Here is a 21,243-nt window from a genome sequence, read left to right as displayed (position 1 = left end):
ATTTTTCCTGATATCATCAGTGAAATGTAGGACTTTTTCTTTTACAGTCTAGATGATGATTCCTGGCATATTTTGAAGCATCTTTGTAAATAACAATATAATTGAATTTTATTCTAAAAATGTTAGTGATTTACTTTTAATCTTGCAGACCAATTGAAAAGATGTATGTTCTGAAGAACATGCTGCATCAGCATGCAGCCATCAATGAATTCCTGTCCCATTTTAAGAGCTGTAGCTGTTTGGGTTTTTGTGCAAGTTTTTCTGAGGCCAAAGGAGGGAAGTTAAATAATTCATTATCAACAAGTGTCACCAATATTATAGGCACAACAGATTTTTTTTTAAGGATTTTTATTTAAAAGTACTGCGAAAATAGAGATATGAGCATATAAATTTCCTAGTAAAACAAAAAGAATCAAAAACCACCTATTTCATACTTCCTTTATTTTTAAAAACATGTGATACTAATCAAAATACTGAAAGATTTTCATTAAGGCTCCAGTCCTGCAGACATTTAAGCACGTTTAACTTTTTGCATATGATGAGACTGACTGACTGCAATGGGGCTGCTCCTAAGTGTAACATTAAGCATGTCGACATGTTTTTGCATGATCAAGGCCTAAGTTTTGAAGCCTTCAGTTGTATAAATTCTATAGATAGGTGAGTGATAAATATTCAGTGAAAGTAATGTGCTGCTTGTTGGCTAAAGAGCAGACAACTAGCTAACTCAGTTCCACAAATGAAGCATTACTTAATTATTGTTTATAAATCACTTTGAAGATGAAAGGCATAATGTAACTCTTAATATTTATTTATTTATTACTAATCTAACAAAATGCTCCGGCTGAGAGGAGGAAACTCAAAGTTTGGGCTCTCCCATGGAATTGTTCGAAGGCATGATGGCTAGTTGTGGTTTTAAGTATGTGGGGTTTTGTTTGTTTTTTTAATAAATTAGGGCACAGCTGCACTACAAAGATAGCCAAGTCAGTGGATCTGGTTCACTAACATGTCTATACTATAGATCCATTTGTAGTGTGGATAGGACTTAGCCATATTTTAGCCATGTCCGATGATCAGGATGTCCTATGATCAGGTATGGCAATTTTAAATCCCTCAAGGTGTGAAATACCACTCACTGCCAGTGGCTGCTTATGTGACAGCTTCCATTCAGCCTTTAGGTTTCATTCTATTGAAGGACTACTTATATTAAAAATGCCTTTTAAATAGTGACATCAAGAATTTCCTTCTGAGCCATTTGATACATTTCAGCTTAAGTTTCTCATGAAAGGTTTTAATGCTGATGACAGTTATTACAGGGTACATCTACATTTAAAATGCTACAGTGACGCAACTGCGCCACTGTAGCATTGCAGTGAAGACACTATGAATGCCAATAGGAAGGGTTTTCCCATCAGCACAGGTAATTCACCTCCCCAAGAGGCGATAGCTAGGTTGATGGATGAATTCTTCTGTTAACCTAGTGGTGTCTACACTCGGGGTTAGATCAGCTTAACTATGCCACTCGGAGTGTGGATTTTTCACACCCCAGAGCGACATAGTTAAGCTGACTTAATTTCTTAATGTAGACCAGGCCTCAGATTTTAGAACAAACATGCCTCATGGTGTAAAGACTGATTCTTTCTTCAGTTAGTCACAGGATGCTTAATCCTTTTTCCCTGAGGAACTCTCCCTTGACGGCTCAGGGAGGCGAGAGAGCTCTCTGCATCTCTCCAGTGGTTCCCCCATCCATCACATCAAACATAAGTTGCTTGTATTCACTTTCAAGATCCTTCACAATCAGTCCCCACCCTGCGTATCATCTCTTATTCACAATCCTTGCTCACTTCTGATCGGCCTATGATGACAGCCTCCATTGCCCACTTGTTAAATTTTCAGACAAGCACTTTTTCTTTCTCCCATACTGCCCTTCACATTGGGGAGGTGTTCCCCATAAACATCTGAAAAACTACTCATTCTCCTTCTTCAAAATCCTCCTTAAAATTCTCCTTATCTGTGATGTCTGCAAAACACTTAACAATGGCTATGCTATTCGTGTGCTCAGATCCTTGCCTATCATGCTGGCAATATTGACCCGTTGTTTCCATGTACTCCCCTGTCTGTCTGTCTGCCTATCTCTTGTCTAATATACTTAGATTGTAAGCTCTTTGCAGAAGAACTGTCTTTTTATTGTGTGTTTGTTGGGTGCCTAAAGCAATGGGATCCTAGTCCATGACTAGGGCTCTGAGGTACTACGGTAATACAAATACTAAATAATGATAATAGTAATAGTAAAGAGGTGATAGACTCATCTGAAATGTAGTGATAGAATTTCAGTTCAATCAGTCTGTTGTTTTGCCAGTATATTTCCCAAACACTAATACCCCAGTATAAAGTTATGTAAAATGGTATCCCTTGGCTTTTATTTGGAGTAGACAGTATTTTTTTTCTTGGGTTTCTCTCAGATTTTCAGTCACCTAAGTTAGGTTTCCAGATGTGAAGGAGTTAATAGCTAACCTTAGGCTTGGTCTGGCAAGCCTAAGTTGTAAAAAGCAATGCTGCCATAAATGGCATGGAATTCTCTGGCTTCAATGCAACTTTTCTTTGCTGGTTTGTTCACCCATTCACTCCTTCTAGTACTGATCAAGTGAGGGCCAGGCTAGGAGGTTTTATAAATAATTCTTCTTTCTTTTTAGGTTTCACCACAGGCAAATGACAAATGTTGTTTATTTTATGCAGTCAATAAATTGTACTTGTATCTGAGTGGGAAGAGGAAAAAATGATTTGACTTAGTGTCTTCTTCACTGAAACTTGCACCTACAGTTTTATTTCTCTAGTTCAGATTTACAATGGAATGTTTGTACTGTAGATCATAGTAAATACATAAATAATTTTGACTTATTATGTTATCATAGTTGTGGTAGGGTTAGTATAGCTCTTCCATTTAAATAAATACATGTCTCTCAGGGTTTAAAACTCTAGATTAGTACTTACCTGGTATACTCCAAAAACTGAATTTGTTTAATTGGGAAAAAAAAAAAAGGAGTTTTGTTTCATTGTTTGTTACTTAAGTATTAAAAAAAAAAAATGAGCCAGATTCTGATCTCAGCTACAGCAGAATAACTCTACAGTAACTCCATTGACTTCAGTGGAGTTACTTCAGATTTACACTGATGTAACTGAAACTAGAATATAGCTCTTGTAGTTTACTAGGTTGGATGTTTTGGGGGGCACTTGTAAGTAGGATTATATCAGTTCAAAATACAGTTTGTGGCAAACTCTATAATGTAAACATGGTCTTCATACTGGGTAGACAAAAATAATAATAGCAATTTAACAGCAGCGAAGTTACTGAAGTTTAAAACTCATCTTCTGCAAATGCACACTACATTTTATTTTATTTTATTTTATTTTATTTACATATTCTTGGCAGGGTTTTTTTTGTTTTGTTCTTTACAGATAGCACACGTCTTAACTTTGTAATTTACATCCGATGAGAATATATGTACAAGTAATGCAGCTTTTGAAGTAATTAAAGACATACATTAACCCAAAAGAACTGTTCTTATGCATGCGCTACATAAAAATTAAAAATCTGTGTAAATATAGAGATATCTGGGACAATACCCAAAATGCTCCTTTTAAGGACTTTTTACAAAAATTTTGTATATCTATTTTTGAAAGAGATAGTATGCCCTTGTTTTTCTAAAAAGGCTCAACCTGGCCTCTGATTTTGCACCTGAAATTTTATGCCCAGAATAATTTTAGGCTTTACACATTTGCATATGCAGTCAGGCAGTTACACATGTAGAGTAGTATTTTCAAAAGCACTCAGGAACAAAGAATGAAGAACCTACCTACAGGATGGCAGAGTTTCCTGGGAAGCAGTGGCTCTGGAAAATACTTGAGAGTTGTGGTGAATAATTAGCAGAACATGATTCCCTGTGCAATACTCTGGCCAAAGGGCGAATGCAATCCATGGATGTATAAGAAGGGAAATATCAAGTACAAGCAATATTACCTCTGTATTTGGCACTGGTCTGACCACTGCTGGAATACTGTTTCCAGTTCTGATGTACACTGTTCAAGAAAGATATTGAAAATTAGAGAGGGTTCAGAGAAGACCCGTGAGAATGATTAAAGGACTGAAAACATGCCTTAGAGTGAAAGACTGAAAGAACTCAATCTGTTTAGCTTATCAAAGTGAAGGTTAAAGAATGATTTTATTGCAGTCTGTAGGGAATTACATAGGTTACAAAATGCTGATAATGGGCTCTTCAGTATAACAGATGAAGATGTAACAAGATTCAATGTCTGGAATTTTAAAGCTAGACGAATTTAGACTAGAAATAAGCTGCACATTTTTAATAGTGAGGGCATAAACGACTCGTGCCTCCCCATACTGGGGGGCACAATCTAAAGGGGAGGACATGTGACCATCCCACATGTCTCCTCTGCCCAGTGACCCCTCCCTCCCACCTTGCGCCCAGGCTGGGACTGCCACGCTCTCCCCATCCCACGTTACTGGGGGGGCGCTCTGTCCTTCTCTCCCTGTACCTCCCTCTGCCCCCGCACATTCAGCTGCTCTCCTTTGCAGCTGGGCAGGAGTGGATGGAGCCACTTCTGCCTGAGAGGGCCTGGCTGGGAGTCAGTTGGTGGCCCACTCCCTGCCTGGGCCCAACTGCTGGGGACAGACTGAGCGATTCAGAGGCTCCCCACTCTCCTAGCATGCTTGGACCCTGTCCCTGGAAGCCAAGGCCGGGCAGGGAGCGGGCCACTGCTGCCTCTCAGCCAGGCTCTGTCAAGCAGAAGTGGCTCCATCCCACTCTCCCCCCCCAGCTGCCAGGGAGAGCAGCCAAATGTGCTAGGGAGTAGCTGCAGGGCGAGAAGGATGAGCCCCTCTGCCTAGGTTTGCCAACCCTCCCAGTTTTGCCAGGAGTCTTCCAGAATCTGGCTGTATCTCCCGGAGGCTACTGAAGCCAAACCAGGAGATTTTAGGTGCTAAAAGTCTGGCGGCGCAGCAGGGCTAAAGCAGGCTCCCTGCCTGACCTGGTCCCGCGCCACTCCCGGAAGCAGCTGAAACATCCCTGCAGCTCACACTGCCTTTGCCCAGAGCGCCAACTCCACAGCTCTCATTGGCCAGGAGCTATTGCCAATGGGAGCTGTGGGGAAAATGCCTCCAGGCAGGGGCAGCACACTGAGCCCCCTGCCCTCCCCCCTAGGGCTGAAGGGATGTGCTGAGAGTGGCATGGGGCCAGGGCGGGCAGGGAGTCTGCCTTAGTCCTGCTGCGCTGCCGACCGGGAGCCACCCGAGGTAAGCACCACCTGGCTAGAGACTGCACCCCGAACCCCCAGTCCTAAGCCAGCACTCCAAACCCCCTCCCACACCCAAACCCCCTGCCCTAACCCTGAGCTCCCTCCCACAGCTTGCATCCCACGCCCTAAACCCAAGTCCCCTCCAGCACCCAAACTCCGTCCCAGAGCTTTCACCACCACCCCTTGCCTGAACCCGGTGAAAGAGAGTGAGGCGGGGGAAGAACGAGCAATGGAGGGACGGGGGATGGAGTGAGTGGGGCAGGGTCTCTGAGAAGAGGGATAACGGGTGGGGCATTGGGGAAGGGGCGGGCCAGGGGTGTATGGGTTTGTGTGATTAGACAGTTGGCAACCCTACCTCTGCCTCTTGCCCCAAGCAGGCCAATCTTGGTGGGAGCATTTGACCTCCCCATACCCTTCCTACTTATCACTTCACTGTGAGGGTAATTAACCACTGGAATAATTCGCAAAGGTTAATATTGGATTCCCCATCACTGGAAATTTTAAAATCAAGATTGGATGTTTTTTCTAAAATATATGCTCCAGTTCAAACAAGAATTAATTCAGCGGAGTCCTGTGGCCTGTGTTACGCAGGAGGTCAGACTAGACTATCTGACTTCATAGTGATTTTTGACTTTATAATCTGTTATCTCTCTGTGTTTGACTGTGTGTACGTGGGAAAATTGACTTGATCCAACTTGCTCATAGCTGTTACTTTTATTGGCACATGCAACCCATATATAGAACAGCTCTGTGCAACCTCTCCCAAATTGATGGTGAGGAACTGGGGATATATCATGCATATCAGTTACTAAATGTTACTTTTCCTTTAGCTAGAAATCATTTATTACTATTTTGGTGGTGGATTTCTCTCTATTAATTATTGTGTAATTATCTGATTCACTTAATTTGTATGTGGAGTAGTTTCACAGTATAGTAGCATGGATGCATTGACCGGGCATTTATCAGCAAGTGCTACTGTGCGTTTGTGAAAGGACTGATTATATTGTTGATAGTTATGTGTTTTTCTCATGGTTTGTTAGTAATTTGTATTAGTTATAGTCAGAGTGTGTCAAGGAGTGAATTATTGTTGTATTGATATTAAAGATCAGTCCAACTAATCTGCTAATTATACAGAGAATCTTTTCCAGAATCTACTTTATGATACAAATACATACATGCAGATCAGCTGCAATATCCAAGCCAAGAGAGCATATTTATAGAATCAAGGGCAATAGGGGGGTAATATTGCATCGGGACATAAAGTACATCTCCTGGATGTTAATTTTCCTTTCTTTGGGGGACTGAAAGGGTGGAATGTTTGGGGAATGGATATGAATAAGTTGGAGACTTAGTGGTATTCCAAGTAGTAGAATTGTCTTGATTAATTAACCATGTTGTGGAGAGCATGTGGTACAGGCATAGATGCAGAGGCCAGTTGTCAGGTTAGCTTTGCAGTCTCCTTTTACTGAGACCTTATGTACTTATTGAAGATTTTTCTTTGAAACTGTTGGTCCTCAAATTTCATTTCCTTCTTATTCTGGAAATAGTCCAGCACCAGTTCCTTGTCCTCTTGAATGAACCTGCCAAGACTCTTTCAAAAAGCAGACTTTATTTTCTCTTCAAATTGGAACATCCAGTTTGAGTTCCTTTTCATCCCCCTCTTCATGTTCAGGAATGGTTTTACCACTTTTGCTTGTTTGTGGACTTCATGTATCTCAGACATTTTACCTCTATGTATCCAGTTCACTTGCCTACATTACTGCTCTGGGAGATCTGTGATGCTGTTGTAGTCACTACAATGAAAAATAAGAAATATCAGCATTAATAAAACTAGCAATAGCCTATCCATCCCTTGGAATATCAAAAATTAGGATAAAATTAACACTTTCAATGTAGTTTTGAATTCCAATGTCTTTCCATAAAGCATTTTCTCTTTAGACTGAGATAGTAATGACATATAATTAGAACAAGACTTAAAAGAATAAAGGAGCATGAGATACAGATTATTATGAGAATGGGACAAAGTAGTGGGGCAGAAGGCCTGAAGGGCTCATCCTTATTCTCATACTGGAATAATAAAGGTTATTTCTTGCAGGCAAACAGGGATGTCAGAAATATGTCTGTGCACAGAATGATATTTGAGGCTGCATCAGACATTTTTCCACGCATTAGCTAATGATCCAAATATGTGACCAATTTCAGGAATTTATACAGAGCCTTGGTTTGAAGGAAGGATTCTCTGAACTACATTCAAAATTTCCTATTATTTTTATAGCACTTTATTTATATATAGTATCAGAGGGGTAGCCAACGAAGTGGGTATTCACCCACGAAAGCTCATGCTCCAGTACCTCTGTTAGTCTATAAGGTGCCACAGGACTCTTTGCTGCTATTTATATATAGTATCTCCAACTACTTGACAGTGGATGCTGCTGAACAGGAGTAACAGAAAAGAAAGGTATCATGTTGCAGCAGTATTAATATAAATAAAATTAGTGCATGTTATTTGCTAAGAGAAGATTTAGAAATAGAGAATAGAATGAAGTTGGAGTTTATGATAGCTGGCGTGTTAGTTGCATGTCCCTCAGAAACATGAATTCACTGCCTCCCATCAATAGTGTCCCCTTAGAAACAGATGTAACGGGACAAGAAGGCATGGGCTTAATCTTCAGCAAGGGAGATTTAGGTTAGATATTAAGAAAAACTTTCTAACGGTAAGATTAGTTAAACCTTGGAATAGGCTTCCAAGGAAGATTGTAAAATCACCATCATTGAAGGTTTTTAAGCACAGGTTGGACAAACACCTGTCAGGGATGGTCTACTTGGTCCTACTTCAGTGCAGGGGGCAGAACTTGATGATTTCTCAAGGTCCCTTCCAGCCCTACATTACTATGATTCAAACCTTATTCAAGAGAAGATTTCAAATCAAGGTATGAAGAATAAATGAGTATGTTGGGTAAGAAAAATTACAGACATTTTAAAGCTCCTTAGTGATGTTCCTAGTGATGACCTCAGAAGGATGTTGTGAGGGTTAATGCATGAATGTTCAAAAAGCACTGTAAGGGTCTCAAATGTAAGATGTGATGGCACTGCACTATTCCTTAAAGCTATCCTTAAAGCTGTCATCTGTATTCAGTTGAGAAAACTACTATAGACTTAACTTCTTTCCTCTTGCATAGTTTGGAAGCCTTTTATGGACTTTTTAAGTGGTAGTTCCTCCTCTTCATCTGCCTCCAAGGGTGAAGTTCCGACTGTATTCTGTAATATTGAAGAGCCTGTGCAGGAGTCAGTGAAGTGAAGGATGTTAAGAAAGCTGGGGAGAGGTGATAGGCAAGAAGGAGAAACGTTTGTTCTGCCACTAACTTCTGTTTAAAAGAACTTTTTTTCTTTACACAGAGAGAGGGGCAGGATTTAAAAGACAAACATTTTTCTTCCTCAGAGAGACTCTATGACATAAAAATGTGAGGCATGCAATGTTGCAACAAGCCTTTGGAAAGCTGAGCTAGAAGATTTGGCCTCAGAGTCATGAGAAGAATGAACAGGGTTAAGAGCTCAGCATAAAAACAGCACAGATATGAAGCTTTTCAAACACTTAATCCAGACGGATGAATTTCACTAGGAAAAACTTGTCCATGTGGGGAAGAAACTATATTCTGGCATGACAGATCTTACAGATTCATTTCTATGGACTGGGAATACGAGGCAGTGGTTTAAACTGGATCTGAAATGTGTGCAGTAACTGTTTTTGGACTTGTATGTAAAATGTTCTGATGGGTTCCATCATTACCAGCAGACATCTCCCTTCTGCACCAGATAGATGAATGGGCTATCATCAGCCTTCTTGCAGATGTTCTGCTGCTGGAAGACAAAGAAAGGAGCATAAATCCCATATAAATGCCCCAGTGGTACTTTGATGCCCATGATTCCAAGTAGCTGTGCAGGAGCCATAACTACTACAGTGGGAAGAGTCAGGTTCCAAGAGCCAACCTCCTTCCCATCTGATTAGCCTGTGGAGGATGGAGGAGAAAGTGCAAACAGGGAGTAGAGCAGCAGGGAGAGCAGTCATATAGTTTACCCTCACTGCAGGGGCTCCTGCTGTGGCTTGCGTGTGCATCTCATTCTAATATGTCTTCCTGTTACTCCCCAAGTTCCTTTTGCAACCTCTGGTTTAGCTAGCCATGAAAGCAACATACATTAGGAGACTGCATGCTGAAGTAGTAGCAGACAAGCAGCAATGGTCTCTTTCACCAACCAGCAGCAGATGTAGTAAGTAAGGAGCTATACTGTGGAAGAGCATAGGAATCAGGAAATGGACAGATGAACTTGGAGGCAGGGTGTAGACAGAGGGTGTAGACTTTGTCAACAGGCATTTGAGGGAGACTTAAGGAGAGGTGCATAGCCACAGATTTTGTAAGGGGGAATATAAAGAGATGCTGATGTAAGTTAAGATGGACATTTGGGTGAATGAGAAAAAAGGAGTAAGTGGAAAGGAAGGCACTTCCAAGTTGCTTAAGGGGGAAAGGGGAGCTCACTTGAATTTGTGCTTTGGGGACCCATCCAAATATTTTTATGACCCTGGCTGTGAACTGTGTCTCTTCTTTTTGTAGCCCTTGCCAAGACTAACCTTCTCATCTACTTCCTGTACTGCTAGGCTATTACTTGGATCCTCCACTGCCTCCTGTCTATGGACATTTTTATTTTGTGGGAGCTAAAATAACCTGAGAAAGCAGCCACAAGTGGCCTTTCCTGAAGATCATGCCAGACAGAGCTAGCCTACCGTCTGTGGACATAAATTGTACAGTTTCTTCCTACTCACAACTCAGTGCCTCTCTCAGTATTATCATGAGGAAATTATCAAAAAGAACTCCAGATACAGTGTTTTACTCCTTCTGAACTTCCATTGCCTATCACAGTCCCAAGGAATACAAACCTCCTCAATCTTCTTAATTAAAAGATCTTATCAGCAGTGTGGCCCAATATTCCAGTTGATAGTGCATCTTGGCCTGCAGAGTGGGGGGTTAATCATGGATTCTATTACATTAATAACAGCTGTGTTTATGTATTTTAAAATCTGAAGGAGGAAAATATTCCCTTGCAAAAGGTTCCATAATACATTTGTATTAGGTATGAGCCCAAGTAAGGAGGTTCAAATCTGAAGTATAACCTACACATAGTTCTGGAATGTTCGGACTGTGGGTTCCAGTCCAGGCCCATTTCTAATTTAGAGACCTTCACTGAGGCACCCCAATCTTATCTAACAATCAGATAGTTTCATTATCTTTTAACTTGTTATTCCCTTCTAGATAGAAATGCTCACTTGCTGAACTAGATAGAGTTCATTCCGTGCTTGCTCCATTGCATTTGTGGAAATTGGCTTCCTACCTTATCATTGTGGTCAATGATCCCCACAGATGTGGTAGAAAACTTACAAAATAAACTCCTCTCAAAATAGCAGTTGATTCATTAGAAACGAAAAAAATGCATCATTTTATTTTTATATAAGGAGCAGTTGCCTCACAGAGCAGTACGACTGTCACTCATCCTGTTTTTCTCCTCCCCACTCCCATTTTGAAGGATTCATAATTGCCTTCTCTAAAATCCACCCAAAACACATTACAGGAAGTTTTATCCTCAGGAAGCACATAAAATGTTTGTGTATAATCAGGCTCTCAGTGGAAATTCAGGGTTTTTGTGTATCCAAAACTGCAGCTTGCAATCTCTTGACTGGTTCTAGATCAGGATGTCTATGCATGTAATACTCCCAACACAGCAGCCACTGTCAAATAAGCAGGGAAAGGGGTGTCAGAGATAGTTACTATTTCTATTAATCTCTGATATTGGGGGTGCAGGAGAAGGGAAGTAAGCTTGTATATTTCTGCAGTCCCAGAACCTAGTCCTGCTTTTACTGAAATGAGTGGGGAAAATCTTCTCAATTAAACGATAGCAGACTTAGGCTCTTACTCTTCTGTTTGTTATGAAGTTACTAATGAATTTGCAGAGACAAACTTGATTATCTCTGATATCATTGTCTAGATATCTATAGTGTGCTATTTTTCTTGCAGGTTTCCTGGTTTATGTTTTATAATATTTTGAATGTATGTAGCACCTCTCAGATCAGATGATCCCAAAGTGTTTTACAAATTACCATGAGTATATACAAAGAGGGATCACTCCATCCACCACTGAAATGTAGACACCTCTGGGATGAAATACAGAAGCACCCACTCAAAGTACTTAATAGTTTAGAACAAGAAATGAGGAAGAATACTGCAATCAGCTGTTTGCAGGAGGAATTAAGGGAGACAGAATGTAATTACTCAAGATTGGAATTCAGCTAGAATGCTAGGCTTGACAGGCCATACTTCTGATTTGCATTCTCTTTCATGTTCTAAGTAAGCTCATGAAATGTAAGATGCTAGCATTGAAACCTGTTTTATGCACAGACCCAGTTAAACAAGTCAAGGTATTCTTTATATGATAGTATACATCGGAGCTTCTCAAAGTGGTGGTCTGCGGACCGCCTACTCCATGGCGAGTTTCCTCATAAGAGTGTCGAATAGGATGATAATATTGCACCCGTCCCTGGCACACTGGAAAAAAAATGTGCCGGTCCCCTACATCAGATAGCTTGAGAAGCACTGGTATACATCTGGTGCTCGTTTAGTCACGTTAGTTTTTGTCCCTTAAAGCACCAGCCTCACACCTTCACTTTTTGTCAGACTTGGATTTGAGGAGATTGTGGTCATCTGCATCATCCAGCTATTTTGTCAGTTGCCCACTTACACTTCTTTGTGAAGTGTGAATATGCAGTCACAGTAAATCCAAAGGGTTCTAAAGCTTTTGGGTTTGTTTTTTTATTACACAGGTCAGTCCCGGGCAGCCATGATACCTCCAAAACAGCCCCGGCAGCTAAAGGGAGCTTTGGATGATGCCATTGCCTTTGGAGGAATAGCAGACCAAGAGGCAACTAACAGCTTACAGCCAACACCACCTCCACTGCCAAAGAAAACCATTTTGAGAGCCAACACAGAGCCGATCCCCAAAGAACTCCAGAAGCAAACCCTGGAGAATAATCTCTGTGTTGTGGCCAACCCTACATACGACATTGACACCAACTGGGAAGCAAGCAGTGCCTGCTCTTCAGTCAGCTCAGAACTCAAGGCACTGGACAATGAGTCAGGAGATTCCTTGGACAGACCTTTAGAAAAAGGAAAAGCAACCAACTCAACAGCCAACAGCATTTCCAGCCTAACCGCTGCCAGTATTAAGGATAAGTATTCCAACAGCATGGAGTCTCTGTCTGGGAGATACATCTCTCAGACTAAGCAGAGCAAGAATATACAGAAGCCACAGAGGCAAGCACTTTATCGAGGAATTGAGAATCGAGAGGAGGTGGTAGGCAAAATCAGAAGCCTTCATACTGATTCACTGAAGAAGTTAGTGAACAAATGCGAAGATCTTTTCATGGCTGGACAGAAAGACCAGCTGCGATTTGGGGTGGACAGCTGGTCAGACTTCAGGCTAACCAGTGACAGGCCATGCTGTGAAGCAGGTGATGCAGTTTACTACCCAGCTTCTTATGCAAAAGATCCCCTCAACAATTATGCAGTCAAGGTAAGAAGGAGGTTTCAAAAACGGTTGTCCCAGACATCAGTAATATTAATAATAAAACCCTGTGTATTATAGTATAGCTAATTATGCTGTTTGCAATGGCTAATCCATGTACAGTAATGATCTGCAGCTACTGGCCCTTCTTTCTTTTAAGTGCCACTGTTGTCAATGGCATAATTAACCTTTAGCTGGATCCTCTGTTTGTTGTACATCTGGGACAATTTTTAAAAGCCAACAACTCTCTTACTAGTTGCTTAGCATACTTATTATGTATTGACGTAAGAGTGGTATAAACAGCTGTGTTTTAAATGTAAAGACTGCAGGCAGGCTCTTGGAAGCCTTCAGTAATAGCACCTTTACGTTAATTTGCATGCAGAGTCACCAAATTCTCATTTTTAATCAGGAGTAATTTCAAAGGAGTGTGTGTGTGTGTGTATATATATATATATATGGCTGTCTGTGAATTTTATTTATATGTATTCTTAATTAGCATACCTTTCCATTCCCTTACATTCTCACCAGCCATTCTGAAACCCTATCTTGCCATCGATGTGGCCTTCTGTGATATATTAAAAATGAATGGAACTGAGGAATGTTGATTGGTTAGTGCTGTATTTCAGTGAAAAAAAAGTCAGCTTTTTTCGTTGAATACTCCATTCCATAGTCCTGGTCAGAAAAACATCCAGGTACTTATTTCATATTGTGACATAGTTCCTCCTCTACCTTGGTGGGTCCTGCACTTTTTGGCAGATTTGCTCACCTCAGTGATCTTCCCCTCTGGTGGAACCCACCATCTGGGTCAACTCCTCCTGTGTCTGCTCAGGAGTTGGGAGGTTTGGGGGGAACCCGGGCCAGCCTTCTACTCCGGGTTCCAGCCCAGGGCCCTGTGGATCACAGCTGTCTATAGTGCCTCCTGTAACAGCTGCATGACAGCTACAACTCCCTGGGCTACTTCCCCATGGCCTCCTCCAAACACCTTCTTTATCCTCACCACAGGACCTTCCTCCTGGTTCTGATAATGCTTGTATTCCTCAATCCTCCAGCAGTACACTCTCTCACTCTCAGCTCCTTGCACCTCTTGCTCCCAGCTCCTCACATCCGAATCTCACTGACTAACTGGGAGGCTTTTAACTAGTTCCAGCCAACCCTTGATTTGGCTTCATGTGGCCCAATCAATGTAGCTATCTCCACTGCCTTCTAGAAAGATCTTAATTGGCCCCAGGTGTCTTGATTAACCTGGAGCAACTGCCATTTGGTTACCGTGGTACTAGGGATTTGGTTAGCCTGGGGCTAACATACCTGTTTCTTACTACTTTACTGTAGCCATCTGGCCTTGCCCAATCATAATATGCAAATGAACAGTTATCTTACCTAATAAAGGGGTTGTGTTATTTTATCATGTTTGCAATTCATATAGGAGATTTACTCACCCTGCCTTTGGGTGTGCACACCTCCACTGCTAATGAGATGATAATACTCATCTGATAAGATGTGCTCTAATATGAGGATGACTGGGAGCCAGGAAACCTATGTTCTTTTCGTTGCTCTGCCATAGACTTCCTATGTGACCTTGAGCATCTGAACATCTGTAACTCAATTTCCCCAAGTTTAAAATTAAAATTAAGATTTTTCTTACCTCACATGGGTATTGTGAGCCTAAATTCATTAATGCTTATAAAGCAAATTGAGCTTCTCAGAGTGATGGTACTACAGAAGGGCAAAATATAATTATTACTCCCAACCACCTTTATTTATTAACACAGGATGAGAAGCTAGAAAGTAAGAATGTAAGTGCTAACTTGATATAAAATAGGTTCTGAATTTGAAAAGGCATTGCTTTAGGAGGTTTTTCAAGGTTACGTATTGCATTGAAGTGTTGCCACATTCTATTGGGTTTATATTTGTTCAGCCATCCTGGTCCTCTATTGTTGCAAAGATCACAGATGTAATATGGATGCCATTATAAGATGATGAAGTGAACTGTCTGTTGACTCAAAGCAATTGAGAACCAGGACATGAATAACTTTATGATGTATTATTTGTCTGGCAGTCTTGTCTGGTTGCAAAATCAATGGTCTTCCATTGATTTTTTGCTTGTAATGATGCAGAAATAATCTGCCAAGAAGAGGTGGCAGGTGGTTTGCTATTTCATGCACTACGACTGGCCAGCAGATCTAGAGATGGAAGTGTTACATTAAACACTGAATAAAAATGTTTCATTGATGAAAGTGACTTAAAGCCTTTCCAAAGGTGCAGAAGAGCTTTTGAGTTTGTTTTTTAAATATGTTTTGAAAGGAGAGAGTGTTGCCAAATGTGTGCTGTTTTTTTTCTTTGTTACCTGAAACGTTATCATCTTGAAAATCAGTTCACAGACTAACAGGAATTTACCATACCCTAATAGGTATGAAGGACTCTAGAGTGAAGGATCCATAAAATGCCATTGAACCAGGGGTCACTATGGATTGTTGTGCTGTCATAGTGAGAGGAAAAGTTAGCTTGCAAACAACTTCCCTGGCAGTGAATGTGATCTAGGAAGATAATTTGACTACAGATGCTCACTGATTCCTTTGTAAGCAAAGCAGTGCTAGCTCAAGGGAATTGCTGTTGTCTTTTCATTTTCTCCCCTTCATATCTTCAAATATGATGCTTTCAGCCAAGCTGGCTCACTTTATTTGTGTTTCCTTGATGGATTTTTTTATTGCAATGCCATTCTCTAAAATATAGTCAAGGGTTTTACTATAAACTCACCTTTAAAGGGGTCTATAACTCTACCATGACATTTGACTCCAGATTTTTCAAAAATATATAATTTAAAAAAACAAGCAAACAAACAAAATCCATTGAACTGTTGTAAATTAAGAGTATTGGCAAAAATAGCAGGATTTTACTCTCCTACAGATTTTTTATCCTAACTAAATTTTGTAATCATCCATCTACAATGTGAATGTGCTATGCTTCTGGCATTTTAAACCATGAAAAAATACAGATATTGAAATCAAATCCTACAACGAACCCACAATGTCTATTACTGTTAGATAACTTATAGTAGCAGAAGAATCATACGTGATCTATCTTGAAGGTGTCTTAAGAATTATACACATGGGGCCGTATCTTCAGCTAGCATAAATATGTGTAGCTCCATTAACTTCAATAGAGCTATGCCAAACTGCATCACCTAAGAATCTGGTCCAGGGCTTGACAAACTCTTACTAGGTTCTCTGACTTTATATTAGAGCTGAAAGAGTTTCTAACAATGGAATATTTTTTCTCCTTTTGTAACTACTTTATAGAAAACAAAAGATAATGAACTGTACAAAACTATACTTAATGTTAAGTGTTGTTATCCATAAGGGATATAGTTTCTAATTATATTAAAAAGCAAAAACTATGTTCTAGTATTAAGAATTAGCCTTTGACCAATTGACTACTGCTGAATTGAGTCTCCAGAAGCATCCCAGTAGAATGCACCTTCTGTGTAGATGAGTATACCCAGAACATCCTTTGTTTTATTAATTTTAATAGATAATGACAGTTTAATAGGTGTGGTGGAAAACCAGCCTGTCCCCAACTCATTTGTTTTGCCTAGATATTGCAGGAATAAAACTGTTTATAAGGGTGTGCAATTTCAGTCATGGCATGTGTCAGGACATGCTTGCCTGCTGAATAAATGAGCATGCAGTTTTTAGCCATGGCATTTGTGATATAAATTTCCATTAATTCTCATCTCCCACTAACAAGTGTCCTTTGCAAAAAGGTACAGCAAACTATGTGCAAGTTGCTTTGACTGAAACAATGCAAACCAAAACAATGGCTCCAGTCAGTTCAGAATTACATTCAAACAAGCAAAAACAATGATCTCTTTACAAAGCTTTTATAAAATTCCTGGTCCTTTGGTATTTCCTCTTCACAAACAAGAACTAATCCATGTTCTAAATAATTGGTAGAGCTGGGTCAGTGTGTATGTGTGTGTTCCTCCATAGCAGTGGAACAAGATTCTTATCAGCAGTTCCAGATTTGTAGTGAAAAAGTCACAGTGAAATGCAAGTGAGCAGTGAGGACTAGCTTTTTGTAAAGTGTATGGGACAGGTGTCTCATCCCAGCATTGGGTGTTATCCTTGGATATACTGAATAAAGCAGCAGTATAGCAGGGACCTAAGTAAAAATGCATTAGCAGGAATAAGTGATCATTGAGAATCTTATCAGGTTTGGACTGTGAACATGGGTAATTACTGTTTCAGTGATGCAGTGGAGCAAACTGGAGTGGAAACTACTTCCACTTTTAAAATTCAATATCAAACATTATCAAGACTGAAACAGCACCAAAAACTATTGAACAGTATTATGCATACCTGAGATCATAGTTCAGACACCATCTTGAACAGTCAGGCAGCAGGAACCATTAAGGAGATCCTGGCCTGACATGTGTGTTTGATATTTTGGTTGCAGGCAGGTGCTGCGTTGTAGCTAAGGTGGAAGGGCGCGGGGACTATAATGGGGTAAACAAGATGGGAGTGTATGTAAATGCAAGTACCCTAATTTATGGCTGTATTCTATCTTGAGTCCATGCTTCAGGGTGGTGGAAGCTTTCCTTGCAAGCTGTATGACCTTAGAGTTCTTGCTAACATGCATTCCTCAAGCATAAAACATAACAAAACATAAGTAAAATGCTGGCTGGCTGCCTTCCACTAAAAATATGTATATTCCTATCTTTGTCTAGTTTGTTAGGGCATGAGAATATTTTTTGGTAACTCAGACTTTAAACTGAATGACCTTCCTGGCAAAAGTCTTACAGCAGATCATCACACTACCTTGTAGCTTGGTTCGAGCCACAGTTTTATACATTAAATACTTAATCCATTCTAAGTCCAGTCACAGTAGCATTGAGTTTTTATGTCTTGGCATACCAGCAAAAGAGCAAAGCACTACTCCCAAAGCCAGATCAGTGAAATGAGGTCAATGATCAAACTGGACTCTTAGAAAGCAGGTTGTGCCAAGTACAAGATATCAGTGTGGGATTAGCAAGATTTCATTTGGCACTGTATTTCATTTGCAGTTGTGCTTTTGCGTAATACAACAAAGTAGCACAGATGGTGCAGTGTTTGTGATCCTCAGTGTTTCTCATTTTCATCACTCTACAATTCATTCCCCACATATCCAGCTTGTTTAAGGTTTACCGAGGCCTTGTAAAATGCATAGGCATAGTAGAAATGAGATTCCTTGCTGCTAAAGTGAAAGTCCGCTGACAGTATCCTAGGTGACCCATAATAGAAAAATAAAAGCTAATCCAGAGCAATGTTTAGAGTCTTATAACATGAAATTCTTGCTTCCTTGAAGGAAAAGGATAGATAATGGAAATGGAGAGATCAAGGAACCTAGCTTTGTTGAACTAATGTACAGTTATAGACTGGATTTCAAGGACCTCAGTGTAGAGGCTATATATTGACATGGGTACCAGTGGAAAGGAAGGTGGACACATATAATTAGAGCTTAATATTCATATCTCCCTTATTTGCCTTTCCTCTCCCCATAATTTTCTGTCACAGTTGATCACTACTCTGCATCCTTTGACCCATTCTTTATGAGCTCTAAAAACATAGGATTTGCCATACTGGATCAATCAATTCCTTCTTCAAGTGACTGCATGTGTGCATGCAGTTCTTGAGGTTGATGCACCTAGCACGTGACCCTCAAACTTTTTTCCTCAGTGGTACCTGTTGAGTGGCTAACGCTTCCCCTCCTGCTGTGTGCCACTGCATACAGATATAAAGGGCAGAACTGCCCCTAGCCCACCTCAGTTCCTTCTCACCGCCTATGACAGTTGCTGGAACTCTTCTATACCAGAATTCTTTCTCCCAGCCTTTGTGACCATAGTGTATGTGTGTAGTTAATCTACTGTCTAGTCTTTAGTGTTGTTAGTATAGTTAGTAACATTTATATATACCATATATACTCATTCATAAGCCAATTTTTTTTTTTATTTTTTTTTTAGTAAAAAAAGGGAAGCACCAGAGAAGGGGGTCAGCTTATGAACAGGTATAGAGAGGGAGAGGTGGGAGACTGCCCCTCCCCCCAACAGAGGGAGCAAGGAGAGGCAGCACAGCCGGCGGGGCCAGAATCTCTCTTCTTCTGGCCATGCTGCTCTCCTCCCAGCCTCCGAAGCAGCTGCAGCTCCAGGGCTGGCAAGCTGCAGCCATGCCGCCCAGCTCCGCCCCACAGAGCAGGCTGTGGCCGCGCTGCCCAGCCTGCTGGCCCAACCCCCTGGAACATGCTGCGGCTGCACCACCTGGTCTGGCCTGCCGGAGCAGGCTGCGGCCACGCTGCCCAGCCTGCCAGAGCCGCTCCAGGCAGCCAGAGACATCCTCCCCAGATAAGGTGGGAAGGGATGGGCTGGGGAGAGTGCGGGGGTCCTGGGCAAGGGGTGGGGTCATGGAGGGGGTCACAGGGGTTACTCTCCCCCTCCTCAAAATTTCCCCACCAGTTACTGTCCCAGCCCATCAGGGTAAGCAGCTGGCGCACCAGGACACTTAATTTACTTAGGTTTACCTCCGTGCCTGTGGATGCTTGAGGTAGATAAACCATCTTGGCCCACCAGTGGCTTATCCTGATGGCCCAGGAGCCAAAGTTTGCTGACCCTTGAACTATAGGGTCGGCTTATGAACGGGTCATAAAAATTTTCCTTTCTTAACTTATCCCTCTTGGGGGGGGCGGGCAGCTTATAAACGAACTGGCTTATGATCGCGTATATACGGTAATATGTTTTTCAGACTTGTTTTCCCTGTTCAGGGGTTTTTCTATTCATGTTACTGAGGTACGACCCAGGGGTTTCAGGATAGATGCTTCTTGCTCCAGGCCTATGCCAGTGAGTGACCCACACAATAGCTGCCTGAAGTGCTACGAGGAAGCATATGTGAAGGACCAGTGCCAGATTTTCAGGGAGTTCAAACAAATAAAGGATAGGGAGGCTAGGCTGAAATTCCTGCTGATAGGCTCTCTGACCACCATTGGAGCCTTCCTGGTCGGACTCAGTGAGAAGTAAACCTCCAGCTTTGGTGCCAGGATTTAACTATTCTCCCTTATCCTGCTTTTAAAGTGGCACTGGCCAGGGGAACATCTCCACCCTCTATGTCTGGTAAGAGAGTTGAGAAGGAGTAGAGTAGAGTGCACCTGAAACCTAAGCACTCCTCCTCCAAATTGGTGCCTAAGTCAGCTCTACCTTCACAAGGGGCACTGTCAACTTCTTTGGCACCACAACAAGAGACCATCTTGGTGCCAAATTTCCCAGAGGTGTTTGCAGAGGCAAGAAACCTGCTCTGCCTCATAGTGCCAGTGTCTCCTTCCTTACGGAAGTCCAGTCCTTCAGCGCTACTGCCACTTCTGCCAGCAGTTCAACTTCCAGTACTGCAGTTGTCTGCTCCCCAGACAGGCAGCCTCTCTTTATCATCCAAAGGGAAGTCTTCTGTGATGGCATCACTCCATCCATTGTCAAGCTCTCTCACAGGTCCCAAGCACCAACTGGATCAGCCCAGTCATGGTCAGAGAAAGGAGAATCTTCAATATCAGACCCAGAGGTGGGACTTTGCATATCACAAATCTAAAGGAGTACCACCTTTCTGGACAAGATCCTCTCTTCTCACCTATCACCATAACCCTTCAACGTAGGGTGACCAGATAGCAAGTGTGAAAAATCGGGACGGGGGTGAGGAGTTAATAGGCACCTATATAAGAAAAAGCCCCCAAAATCAGGACTGTCCCTATAAAATTGGAACATTCTAGTCACCCTACTTCAATGAGACCTACCCTGGAAATATGGCTGGGACAGCAGGGCCCTGCCCTGTATCAGTGGTCATTCTGGAATCCTTGAAGTTTTCCCCCAGCTTCCGTATCTTTTCTACACCAGGCATACTCAGTGCCCTCAGGTAGTAGGCTTGAATCTACTCCCAGAGCAGCTCTATCCCCAGATCTGGCACCAGACTCAGTATGGAGCATCAAGAGGAGGTTCCTGAACCAGAACAACAGCTGATTAGAAGAGATTCTATCCCTTCCAGTTTTGGCTTCTTCTTAGTCCTATCCAAATGAGGCCATTTCATCTGGCACGACTACTTCTCCTTCTGATGATTTTTGAAGTTTACCAGTTGTTAAAGAGAGTGTTTGCAGACCTAGGTGTACAGGTCAAAGAGGTCAGGGAGTCCTCATGTCTCCTGGTTGGCATTTTATCATTGATGGGTCCCTCTTAGAATAGCTCTGCCAGTTAACAAGGTCATACTAGTGCCTATAAAGACTCCATCCTCTTTGCCTCCCACCTCTAAAAGGGCGGAAAGTACT

The 21,243-nt window shown here is 41.6% G+C and overlaps 1 protein-coding gene across 8 annotated transcripts in view; it reads left to right on the top strand.

Moving 5' to 3' along the window:
* PEAK1 (pseudopodium enriched atypical kinase 1) overlaps positions 1-21,243 on the top strand; it is a 260,847-nt gene that overhangs the window by 214,147 nt on the left and 25,457 nt on the right. For all 8 annotated transcript variants that reach the window (XM_030577459.1, XM_030577455.1, XM_030577457.1 and 5 more), the window contains one exon: positions 12,176-12,924. In XM_030577459.1, coding sequence (XP_030433319.1) covers positions 12,176-12,924 — 749 coding nt within the window. The remainder of the gene's footprint in view (positions 1-12,175; positions 12,925-21,243) is intronic.

The sequence above is a fragment of the Gopherus evgoodei genome, chromosome 10 (assembly GCF_007399415.2).
Source record: "Gopherus evgoodei ecotype Sinaloan lineage chromosome 10, rGopEvg1_v1.p, whole genome shotgun sequence".
Lineage (NCBI taxonomy): Eukaryota > Metazoa > Chordata > Testudines > Testudinidae > Gopherus > Gopherus evgoodei.
Note: the sequence above shows the minus strand (reverse complement) of the source record. Positions and strands in the feature narration are given on the sequence as shown.